Source organism: Aotus nancymaae, unplaced genomic scaffold, assembly GCF_030222135.1.
Source record: "Aotus nancymaae isolate 86718 unplaced genomic scaffold, 86718_ANA_hifiasm-v0.15.2.pri h1tg000062l, whole genome shotgun sequence".
Classification (NCBI taxonomy): Eukaryota; Metazoa; Chordata; class Mammalia; order Primates; family Aotidae; genus Aotus; species Aotus nancymaae.
The window spans coordinates 28,162,695-28,175,613 of record NW_026988476.1 but is presented as its reverse complement, the minus strand read 5'-3'; the positions used below and the strand labels follow the sequence as shown (position 1 = coordinate 28,175,613).

Here is a 12,919-nt window from a genome sequence, read left to right as displayed (position 1 = left end):
AATGTAAAGAGTGTAACTAGATTGTTTGTAAGTCAAAGGATAAATGTTTGAGGAGACAGATACCCCATTCTCCATGATGTGCTTATTTCTCATTGCATGCCTGTATCAAAACATCTCATGTACTGCATAAACATACACACCTACTATGTACCCACAAAAATAAAAAAATGTTTTAATATTTATTTATTTATTTTAAGATGGAGTTTTGCTCTTGTTGCCCAGGCTGGAGTGCAATGGCACGATCTTGGCTTTCTGCAAATTCCACCTCCCAGGTTCAAGCGTTTCTCCTGCCTCAGCCTCCCAAATAGCTAGGATTATAGATGTCTGCCACCATGCTCAGCTAATTTTTATATTTTTAGTAGAGACGGGGTTTCACCATGTTGGCCAGGCTGGTCTTGAAGTCCTGTCCTCGTCTTCTGCCCACCTTGGCCTCCCAAAGTGTTGGGATTATAGGCATGAGCCACCATGCCCAGCCAAAAATGGTTTCCTCTTAAAAGATGAATGTACTCCAAGTTAAAAGAGAATGGAATGGATAAAATTCACTGTCCGTATCACAAGCCCTCCATTGATCACTGATCAACAAACAAATTAGCAACTGTTTTTGTGGTACAAGTTAAAAAGAGTATGCTAAATTCTAAGAAACTTACTTGTGAAGAGCTTTTCCTCCTAAGGGTAATGCTCCCCAACAATTTAGAACTGGGATTCCTTCATATATCTATACAGTAGTCAAGGATATTACTATTTAAGGAGATAAAATGGTTTTTTCCTCACCTTCTGCAGTATTGTTCTAAATATGCTTTGGTGATAAATTTTTATTTCTTATTTTAACAAAGTTACAGAAAAATCGAAGAGTAAGTTTTTTTTTCATATTCTTCATCAAAGAAAACAGAATAAAAATACACATGACCACACACAATTCCTCAGATAGGACCGGGGCATCTGATAAAGTAGCCACTAGTCCTGTGTAGCTACTTAACACTTGAAATATGGTTAAGTCTGAATTGAGATGTGCTGTAAGACTAAACTACATACCAAATTTAGAAGGTTTTAATAGAATAAAAAAAAATCCACTAAAATACTTCATTATAATTTTGTATGGATTAAATAATGGAATATTTTAAATACAGTGGGTTAAATATACTATTAAATTCATCTTTTCTTGTGTCTTTTAAAATGTGGCTCTTAGAAAACTTTTATTTATTTATTTATTTATTTGGAAAAGGGTCTCGCTCTATAGCCCAGGCTGGAATGCAGTGGTGCAATGCTGGCTCAGTGCAACCTCCAGCTCCCAGGTTCAAGTGATTCTTGTGCCTCAGCCTTCTAAGTAGTCGGGATTACAGGCATGTGCCACCACACCTGGCTAATTTTTGTATTTTTAGTAGAGATGGGGTTTTGCCAAGTTGGGCGGGCTGGTCTCAAACTTCTGGACTCAAGTGATCCTCCTACCTCAGCCTCCCGAGGTGTTAGGATCACATGTGTGAGCCACGGTGCCCAGCCTAGAACACTTTAAATTTTAACATACATGGCCCACATATATTTCCACAGGACAGAGCTGAGAAGAAAGTAAATAATATTTACTGTGGGTTTGCTAAGTATATTGGTAAGAGTATCAGCTTTGGAAACAAACATGGGTTATATCCTGGCTACATGTTTATATGAAGAGGGGTCAACCTAACTTTCAATATTCTCATTTATATAATGAGAATAATAATACTTACCTTGCTCAGTTGTTTTAAGAATTAAACACAAAGTACTTTATACTCAAAAACACTACTGCTTGATTAAATTCCTTAGGAGTTAATGATTCTTGATTTCCTTCCATGAATATTTTTTCTAATAAATATACATGTAGGTCTCAAAATTGCAAGAGTCTCACATTCATGCATGTCAACATCCTTTTCAATGAAGCAATGTCCATCAGGACAATTTCACTTACTATACTCTGCTTAAATATTTATAATGAAAATAAATGTACTAGTTTATGTACATAGTCAGTAATTCTATTTTGGGACAGCTTGAATTATTGGTAAGTTCTTACCTATGGTCAACGATATAAAAACCACAGCATGTACTGAGCAAATTACTATCTGCCAAATCCTATGCTAAACACTTTATATATATTACCTCACTCAACTAAAACAACTCTCCCATGAGATGGAAATATTACAATCCCCAATTTATAAATAAAGAAACTGAGGCCCAAAGAGATTAAGCTACTTGACCACGTAGTAAGAAACATAGCTGTGATCTGCACTTATTGTGTATTTGATTCTAAGATCCAACCTCATAAACACTAAGACATAGTGCCTTCATGATAGCCTCTGGAGATTAAAAAGAAAAAGAAAAAAAAGAAAAGTAAAAATGAATTCATTTTTCTACAGTGAGCTTTTCAGCTATTTGAACGCTGATTTTATGTTGCCATTAAGTTTTTAAATTTTTCTGGATCGAACGTTCTCATTTCAGTTTCTCCAATTACTCTTTGACTTTTTTTCTTAGAACTTGACTATCCTAGTCAACTTCTTTGATATATCCTAATTCGCTGATTTTTCTTTTAAAAACTGAACATAATATTCATGAAGTATGCTCCTGGAATATATCCTGGGACCAAATGATAGTGGTAACTTCTACAAAAAGTAACCTTAAGTCTTACAATCCTGTGAAATTTTTCCACAGGATTCATATTTGTACATAGTAACCTAAAATATAATAGTTCAGTATGATAGCAATCATTTGTAATTAGTCTAATTATTTTTAGTTAAAGTAAAGACTGCAAAGTTGGCTGGCTGACAAAAAAGATATGGGTAACACCAGGCTTTCCCTATATCCACAATCTAGGACCATGGCAGAATTAATTCCAAGCGTCAGAAGAGCCATTAGATGACTTGGAGCGAGCAATACAGATGGAACCTAGAAAATAACAAAATCAAAACAAAAACAAAATCAGAATGAGTGTCATTATTTCAACGGATTTGCCTTATATTCAAGTATATTTGAAAAAATTCACAGGAACATTTTATTAATTTATATGGTGATACCTATTCAACCATTTTATGAGAGTAATTAAAAACTAGTTTGTTGATTTATATAAATTTACTCTTATTGAGTAAATTCCAAAATACACTGTAATAAAAATAGCTCGGCTGTTTCATTCCAAAATGACAATTATGAAGCATTTTTCTTTATTCTTGCCCTCTTTCAGAAGGGAAAATTGAAAGGAATAAAAGAAGAGGTCTACATGCCAGGCATAGTGGCTCACACCTGTAGTCCCAGCACTTTAGGAGGCCAAGGCAGGTGGTTCATCTGAGGTCAGGAGTTCGAAACCAGCCTGACAAACATGGTGAAACATTGTCTTACTAAAAATACAAAAATTAGCTGGGTGTCATGACATCTGCCTGTAATTCCAGCTATTAGAGAGTCTGAGGCAGAAAAATCGCTTGAACCCAGGAATCGGAGGTTGCAGTGAGCCAAGATCGTGCCATTGCACTCCAGCTTGGTCAATAGAGTGAGACTCCATCCCAAAAAAAAAAAAAAAAAGAAGTCTAGAAACATAAATTTAAAGGAAGATGTTAAATTAAAAAAATAAAGAGACACCTTTACCATTAAGATGAAAATGCAGAAAAAAATTCTACATTGTCTTTATTTGCAAAGTTTGTAATATGAACTATTTATTTTTACTTTTTGTTTTTTACTTAAATTTTTATTTTTTTCTTAGAGACAAAATCTTGCTCCATTGCCCAGGCTGCAGTCCAGTGGTGCAGTCACAGCTGACTGCAGGCTTGAACTCCTGGGCTCAAGCAATCCTCCCACCTTAGTCTTCTAAGTAGCTGGGACTACAGGCGCATGCCACCATGTCTGGCTAATTGAACTATGAGTATTGTTAAAATTAAACTGAAGGACAAAATTACATAAGTAGTTGACTCTGTGTGGCATTTTTTTCAGTAAGAATTTGCCAGATCTGGTGGCATCCCAAATACTAGATATTCAGTCAAAATATGAAAGTCCATCATAATCAAATGGTAGACAAAATAATGGCTGTATTTCCACTATCTAAATAGATAAAGCAGGTATTCAGTCTTATAGAAGATAAGGATATTAACACAAATGCTTAATTATAAATATAGAGAATATTCCACTTTATTCAGATGGCAGCTGATACAACTTGTTTTGCTTTATGTTCTCCCTAGAGCAAATGAAATTCCTGGACTCATGACATCAGTAAGTACTGAAAGCTATGCAACTGATTCGCTGTACCTGCTTTAAAAAAACATAACTTAGAAATATTAAGTGCCTTTACCTCATAAAGACATTGTGATTTTTGGTATTAGGTATGTTTTGAATTCAAGAGAAAGTATGAAAATACATTTATATGTGCTTACTTTCTTACACATTGAACATATATAATCTTCCATTTTTTTTCTTGCTGATAAAAAACCTAAATTTCAAAGCAGAGATTTAAAAAAATTTGAATAATAAAGATTCTGGTTTACTATGAAATACATTAATGTTAAAACATATTCTTGGTTATAAAATAATCCTGACTCCCATAAAATCAAGGCTACAGGTAATATTACTTATACCATGAGGTAAGTCTCATTCCTGGCAGTATTGACTTACTCTAAGGGAGACACTGATTATTCCATTTTAAAGGAATTTGAAGCCTAAAATGACCTAATTCAGAACAGTATAACTAAGCAATGGAAGCTAGAAAGATCTGGAAGAAACATATCACAAAGTCCACAGCACAGAATATACCTTTTAATTCTGAAAAAAAAGTCCCCAAATAGAAAAACCTATATTAAAATAAATAACAAACAGTAATAAAAAGAAATCTCCAATTATATAAGTGTTGGATGACATGCTAAAGCATGAAATAACCACATAAAGGAAGAAGATAAATGGACAATTTGCTTTTTTTTTTTTTAAAGACGGGGTTTCACCATGTTGGTCACGCTGGTCTTGAACTCCTGACCTCAGGTGATCTGCCCACCTTGGCCTCCAAAGTGCTTGGATACAGGCGTGAGCCACCACGCCCGGCTGATAAATGGACAATTTGAAGAAGCTTCTATCATCTGGTTCCCCAATTATACTGTGTGCCATATACAATAAGAGACAAAACAAAATGAAGGCTTTTTTTAGTTTAAGTTTGGAGTAACTACCAGCAAAAAAAAGGGAAGAAAGATTCCCTAAAAACTAGTCAGAATTTTATTGCTTCTCTTTTTATTTCAAAAGCAATTTACTTATTTGATGTAAAGACAGGTACCTCAAAATATTTGAAAAGAACACGAGTGAGTGTCTCTCTGAAGTGAGAAGGACTTAATACCGACTCGATAATCACAACTCGGCGGTCTCTGGGATTCACCAGTAGATGCCTGAAAAGTGACAGTTTTGGTTTTAAAAATAAGTCATACAATTTAAGAATAGTGAAACTGTACTACCTTAGCTTAAGACATTTTATCACAAAAAGACATCTTTATTTTATTGCCCCAGAAAGATAACATTTCTGACCTTTTAATGTACTGTGCAATGTTCTAGGAACTTCATTAACTTATTTATCTCAGGAACCTAAAATTATAGCTTATTATGATTACCAACTTGAGCCATTACATAGTTTGTTGTTGTTGTTGTTGTTTTGTTTTGAGACAGGATCTGGCTCTGCTGCCCAAGTTGGAGTGCAGAAGTACAATCTAACCTCACTGCAACCTCTGCCTCCTAGGTTCAAGTCATCCTCCAGACCTCAGCCTTCCAAGTAGCTAGGACTACAGGTGGGAGCCATGGTACCTGGTGATATTTTCTTTCTTTTTTTAGGTTACAATAGTAATACATGCTCACAAAGCTCCAAATATTGTGACATGTAAAACTTGCAAAGTACAAGAACCCTATGTTCCTACTACCCAGAACTACCACTGATAGAAGTTTGTATATTTTTTTCATTCTGTGGATGTATGGGGGTATACTTTAACAGAAATACTCATTCCATAGATGTGGTTCTTTAACTTGCTTATTTCACTTATCAATATATCCAAGACACCTTTCTGTACTACTACATACAGATACAGAACTCTTTTTTTAAGAGCTGCATGGTATTTCACTGTATGAATGTAGAATAATTTAATTTTCAGTTCATTTCATTAACGAACATTTCATTTTCAGTATTTCCTCATGTCTGACAGTTTTCTAGTCTTCAAATATATTTTTGAAAAGATTGAAAATAAACCTGTAAAAATGGCAATAGAAGTCAATTTTTTTTTGCCTCAGATGCAATACAACCAATTATCACTATGGCATTAGGAAAATCTATCTAATCATAAAAGCTAGAAAACAAAATGTATCTTACCTGAAATATAGTATGTGGATGAATTCCTTTAGGTAGGAATACAATTCTTCTGTATTGATATTATACTGAACAACTCTGATAGGCTGCAAAAAATTTAAATGGTTTATTAATTTATATTAATAAAATGATCTCAAATTAATATTAAAATATAATTATTTCCTAATGCATTTTCTGAGAATAAATTAAAAGCAATTTGTATTGTGAATATAAAAATTAAATACAGAGTGATCTCTTAAATTAGAAATCCTTAAGCACTGGAATGTCTAAGATGGCAGAATGTTTTAGACTGTGGTAATGGAAGTGTGTGTTCATAGGAAGTAAAGAACTTTGCTCACATGCATTTTTCCTCCATCTGACTTACAATTTTGGCTTGACTGATAAAAAATCAGCACTGAGGCTGAGCATAGTGGCTCATGCCTGTAATCCCAGCACTTTGGGAGGCCAAGGTGGGTGGATCACTTGAGGTCAGGGGTTCGAGACGAGCCTGGTCAACATGGTGAAACCCCATCTCTACTAAAAATACAAAAATTAGCCAGGCATGGTGGCACATGCCTGTAGTCCCAGTTACTTGGGAGACTGAGGCAGGAGAATTGCTTGAACCTTGGAGGAGGCTGCAGTGAGCCGAGATCTGGCCACTGCACTACAGCCTGGGTGACAGAGCCAGACTCCATCTCAAAAAAAAAAAAAACATTTCCCAGCACTTTGGGAGGCTGAGGCGGGTGGATCACTTGAAGCCAGGAGTTCAAGACTAGCCTGGCCAACATGGTGAAACCCTGTCTCTACTAAAAATACAAAAATTAGCTGGGCATAGTGGTGCGTGCCTGTAAGTCCCAGCTACTCGGGAGGCTGAGGTGAGAGAATCACTTGAACCTGGGAGGCAGAGGTTGCAGGCAGGCAGAGGTTGTAGTGAGCCAAGATCATGTCACTGCACTCCAGCCTGGGCGACAGAGTGAGACACTATCTCAAGAAAAAAAAAATCAGCATCGAATAAAAAGCATCAAAGGTTTTCTCAAATACTCAACTTGGTTCAGTCCCTGTTAGTCCAGAAACACTGATACCTCCTCTCTTGCAACATGGCCACACTTAATTAAAATATCCACCTTTCTGCTAGACTATAAGCTCCATGTGCAAGAACTATTTCTGGCTTGCTTATATCTTTCTTCAAATAATACAGTGCCAGGTACACAGTAGGTTGTTCATAAATATGTGTGGTAAAAACAACACCATTAGCACAAAAGCAGCATACACACATATTACCAAGCCATAAGTGCTAAGTCAATGCTAATATATATCAACAGCTTCACTTATGATCCTCAGAAAGCTCTAAGTACTCTGATAGATCACTGGCAGACCTCTCTTCATCTACTCTTTCAAAAGACCATCAGCCTAACTTCATGATTTTATGAGGCTTAAAGAAGGTTCCAAACCATATATAGTCAAATATAAACAATTTCTTATGTATCTGTCTTTTCAAATGAAGATAAAAGCTCGGATGGGTGCGATGGCTAATGCCTATAATCCCCCCAGCACTTTGGGAAGTCAAGGTGAGTGGATTACCAAAGGTCAGGAGTTTGAGACCCAGCTGGACAACATGGGGAAATCCCATCTCTACTAAAAATACAAAAGAAAATTAGCTGGGCATGGTGGCATGTGCCTGTAATCCCAGCTACTCAGGAGACTGAGGCAGAAGAATTGCCTGAACCCAGGAGGCGGAGGTTGCGGTGAGCCGAGATCGCGCCATTGTACTCCAGCCTGGGTAACAAGAGCGAAACTCCGTCTCAAAAAAAAAAAAAAAAGATAAAAGCTCAAAGCACTAAGAAAAGTGGCAAGGAGAATGTACAGGGTCTAATCCAGTCAGACATCTATATGGGAATACAGAAATGCCTTATACAGCAAAATGACATGAAAAATTAGTAAACAGGAACATCCATCCCATTTTTTTTTTTTGGACACGGAGTCTCTCTCTGTTGCCCAGGCTGGAGTGCTGTGGCATGATCTCGCTCACTATAACCTCTGCTTCCCAGGTTCAAGTGATTCTCCTGTCTCAGCCTCCTGAGTAGCTGGGATTACAGGTGCCCGCCACTACACCTGGCTAATTTTTGTATTTTTAGTAGAGATGGGGTTTCACATGGTTGGCCAGGCTAGTCTTGAACTCCTGGCCTCAACTGATCTGGCCACCTTAGCCTCCCAAAGTGCTGAGATTACAGGCTTTCATCATATTTTCAGACATCACATCACCAATATCTACTTTATTTCTGGCTTAACCAGGGATTTGCAGAAAATTTTAAAATCAATGAAATGATTCCTTAATCAAGTCTAATTAAAAAGATTTCTGATGTATGTCAATGCCAAATATAACCTGATGGTCTCATCTATTCTCCTATAACGTTTTTATAAAACCAAATATGCTTATATGCGATTGCTAAATAAGAAAATAATGTCAGTATAAAGTTATAGTTATATTAGTTCAAATTAGGCAAGACAAGCTAAAATTATAATAGAATTAGAAAGTCATCAACTCAGTTATCACACAGGTAGATATCCTTTCAGATCTCGTCATAAGAAAAGTGTAAATAATCCCCTATACCAGCAATTCTTGCCTCAAAGTGAATCTTTCCATGATTCAACTGGGTTGCATTTCCTCCTAGTCGCTACTTAATAACAGTCCCGGCTCAGAGCTTGCTACCCTCTGCATTCAGAAACCACTGGGTAACACTTTCAATCCATGACTTTATTTTATTTTTATTTGTTTATTTTTGAGACAGGGTCTCACTCTGTCGCCCATGGTGGAGTGCAGTGGTGCAATCTTGGCTCACTGCAGCCTCGACCTCCCAGGCTCAAGTGATTTTCCCACCTCAGCCTCCCATGTAGCTGGGGACTACAGGTGTGCACCACCATGACAATTTTATTTTTAATATTCCCTAAGACACCCTCCAGCCACATTCAGCTGCCTGCCAATTCTATTCAAATTTTGTTGAGGCATCAATTATTGTTTTTGCTAGTCCTCTTGATTACAAAGTTATATAGGTTTTGTGTGGTCTACTCCAGTCTTATTTTTTCCATAAGCTTGCTTCATTTTTAAAAAATGTACCATTTTGCAGAACAAAGATATTTTCAGGAATGCATATATAATCTTACTATGGTAATAGCTACATCTCATTTTTTAACAAGTGAATTTTATAGCAAGCAAAATGTTTCTTTCCACTCATTGCAATTTCTAATCTGCCAAATGAGCTGTGGCAAGAAATTTTTTTAAAGTTTGTTTTCAAAATTTTAAATATCTGATATATTATAAAGAAGGTAAGAATAAAATTATTCAGTGGTTATGTTATACTATAAGACTTATAAAAGTATTCTACTGATGTTAAAACTTTTCTCTTGATATTATATGATTCCATTTATACAAAACGTCAGAAAAGACCAGTGTATAGAAACAGAAGGTATGCCCTAATGGGCTGTGGATAGGAATGAGGATTAATTGTAAATGGGTATTAGAGATTTCACTGGGGTAATGAAAATATTCTAAAGCTGGATTGTGGTGGTGGCTGTACAACATGATATACTTATGGTGTGCAAAATTAGACCTTGATAAAGTTGATTTAAAAACTTTTCCTTGGAAATATAGCCATAAATTATATATTTAGTACTGTTTTAATCAATCTTACTCGAAGTCATATTTAAAAATATTTTACAATATTTATTTTGCTAATTTTTTTTTTTAAATACCTTAGGCATCCCAGCTCTTTTTATCACACTAGGAATTATACATCTTGGACCCGTTTCTCCAGCAAATCCACACCTGCAAATAAATGAAAAATTGAAACAACTTATAGTATTCTTTTAAAAAAAATCACTCCACAAAACTAATAAGTTAATATTATTTATTAATGCTTGTATGTTAACAGAAAAAAACTATATCAAATTCGTGATACAAAAGTCAATGTATTATTTTAGGGGCAGCATTTACTTTGTTCTTAGTTGTGAATTTTAGCAGAATTAACAACTACATTATCTACAGCCCTGAATCTGTACTACATGACTTCATTCATATAATTGACATGTCACTTATAATTCCATCATTCTAATATTATTAGCTTCCATATTGGTATGTTTGCTTTCAGTGTACTTCTTAAAATTATGCATACATATTTGACAGTTATAATCACACTTCATACATAATTAACTCATACAGCAAGCTTCTACCCATATTAACATAATCTTCATTACCATCATTTTTATGGTTTTTTTTTTTTTTTTTTTTTTTTTTGATGCAGGATCTCACTCTGTCACCCGGGCTGAAGTGTAGTAGTGCAATCACGGCTCACTGCAGTGTTAACCAGACGAGCTCTAGTGATCCTACCAATTCAGCCCACTAAGTAGCTAGGACAACAGGAGCCTACTGCCATGCCAAACTGGGTCTCACTATGTTGCCCGAACTGGTCTCAAGCTCCTGGGCTCAAGTGATCCTCCTACTTCGACCTTCCAAAGTGTTGGGATTTCAAGTGTGAGCCACTGTGCAAGCACAACTGGACTGTTGGACTGCTATCATACTTTGTCCTTTTTTTTTTTTGGAGACAGGGTCTCACTCTGTTACCCAGGCTGGAGTCCAATGGCACAACCTTAGCTCACTGTAGCCTTTGCCTCCCAGGCTCAAGCAATCCTCCCACCTTGGCCTCTCAAAATGTTAGGATTTCAGGCATGACACTATGGCTGGCTAAGTTTTGCATTTTTTGTAGAGTGGTGTTTTCCCATGTTGCCCGGGCTGGTCTTGAACTCCTGGGCTCAAGTGATCGGCCCACCTTAGCTTTCCAAAGTGCTGGGAATACAGTATCGTTTTTAAAACTGCATATTTCATTATTTTTAAAAACTACACTTTTTTTCTTGAGTATTTAGCTATTTCCACTTTTTGTTTCATGTTAGTAAAACATCTCATCTTCCTGTCCTGTCTAGTTTTTGGCACTGCTCTCCTCGCGTTTCCAAATAATTCTCTCCATCTCCTACTATTCCTGTCTGCATGTGTACTTGCACCAGTGTTCCTCAAGCATCTCAAAATGCAACCCATTAGGCTTCAATTCCTTTCTTTTACTTCATATATTTATCTTATCATCTTCCTGCTCTTTTTCAAAAATAGCTTTTTGCTTATTTCTTCAAAGTACAGCCAAAATAATTATCTTTGAGTAGAAGCCTCAAATTAGTTATTATGCTTTCAAAATAATTTTACAAATAAGAAAATACAAATTAATAAGAGAGGGCCTTGCATAGAAAAATGTGAGAATATCATTAAACAAGGACTATGTTTAATCCAATTCTGGAGCTCCTGAGGTCCAATTTTTAAATAGTTTTTTTTAAAACACTTAGTCAATAAATAGTTATTAAATACCTCCTATACGTCAGGAGTGCCTAGAGATACAAAAAGATTTTTCAAATGTTTTTCTTCTCAGAAATACATATATGATGTAATTGCCTGTCAGTTCCCTCTCTGTTGAGCCCATCACAAGGACTCTTAACCTGGGGTCCCAGGACCACAATGATTGTCTGCCAATCCCCTGAAACTGTGTGTAAATATCTTAAGGTTTGTGCATTTGTGGTATTCGTCCAGCCATTAAAGAGATCCATGCCATCCAAAAGATTGAGAACCTCCTCTCTAGTGTCTACAAGTTGCCTTTTTTAAAACATGTTAAATCTAACCTTAGAGTTTAGGGAGGGGCCTATCTGTAGAGCTTCACTTCACAATGTGCCCAATCTCCCTAATTCTTGAGGAGCAATAGCCCGGTCTTAAACATCTTTGCATTTCCAGCACCAAAAGAAGCTCCGTTAAATAAATATTTTATGATGAAATTCGTCATCGAGTATTTACATTTGGTTGGCTGCCTTCCTCATCTGATGAGCCCAGATTAAGCGGGGTCTAGGTCACTCTTGTCATCCCCTACATAGATGATCCCAAAGGGTTTGGGGTGATGACAAGGGGCAGCGACGAGGGCAATTCAACTGAAGCTTCCTGGACCTCTCTGGGAGTCAGACCCCGATCCTCGGATTCGCATCGCCCAAGGAGGAAATAAGGGCTGGTTGAAGAAAGGGGGAGGCCCCGAGCTGCTCAGCGAGTCCGCGATGAGGACCCGGGCAGTGCCTGGGGCTCGGCCACCCGCCCTCCCCCCGGGCCGAACGCAGACGGCGTGACGGCCACTCACTTGGTAAAGGCCTCTCCCAGGTCGATCACGACCGCCGTTTTCTCCCCGCCGCTCCCCAGGCCCTCGTAGAGAGGCATGGTGGTAATGAAAACTGGGAAAAGTGGGTCTCAGACTCTGTGGCCAACAAGCCTCGGCGCTCGGGGGGCGGGGCCGGGGCTCAGGCGCTCAGGCGGCGGCGACGGCGGGGGCCTCGCGCGGCCGCGGCGCACCAGGCCTGGGCTGTCCCAGGCTGTGCCTCATTCCGGGTTGAACCTAAACCCTTGCAGGTGGTCCCGTCTCTAGAACTAGCGGAAAAGAGGCGCTAGCGGCTGTGAATCCGAGTGTGGGTGTGCGGAGGCCGCAGCGATCAGGCGCGCCGGGCGCCTCGAGAGGGCGGAGCCGGCCTCCCGGTCCTTCC

General features: G+C 37.7%; 1 protein-coding gene across 2 annotated transcripts in view; it reads right to left on the bottom strand.

Annotated features, from left to right (window-relative positions):
- ACTR10 (actin related protein 10) overlaps positions 1-12,651 on the bottom strand; it is a 30,375-nt gene extending 17,724 nt beyond the window's left edge. The window contains exons 1-6 of one of the 2 annotated variants that reach the window (XM_012450973.2): positions 12,523-12,651; positions 10,061-10,133; positions 6,335-6,417; positions 5,261-5,369; positions 2,800-2,907; positions 648-715 (exon numbers count right to left, since the gene is read on the bottom strand). In XM_012450973.2, the coding sequence (XP_012306396.1) occupies positions 648-715; positions 2,800-2,907; positions 5,261-5,369; positions 6,335-6,417; positions 10,061-10,133; positions 12,523-12,599 (518 nt within the window). In that variant the 5' untranslated portion in view covers positions 12,600-12,651. Of the gene's footprint in view, positions 1-647; positions 716-2,799; positions 2,908-5,260; positions 5,370-6,334; positions 6,418-10,060; positions 10,134-12,191; positions 12,230-12,522 lie in introns of those variants that run through there. The other variant, XM_012450974.2, reaches the window with a different exon arrangement.
- Positions 12,652-12,919: the final 268 nt, after the last annotated feature.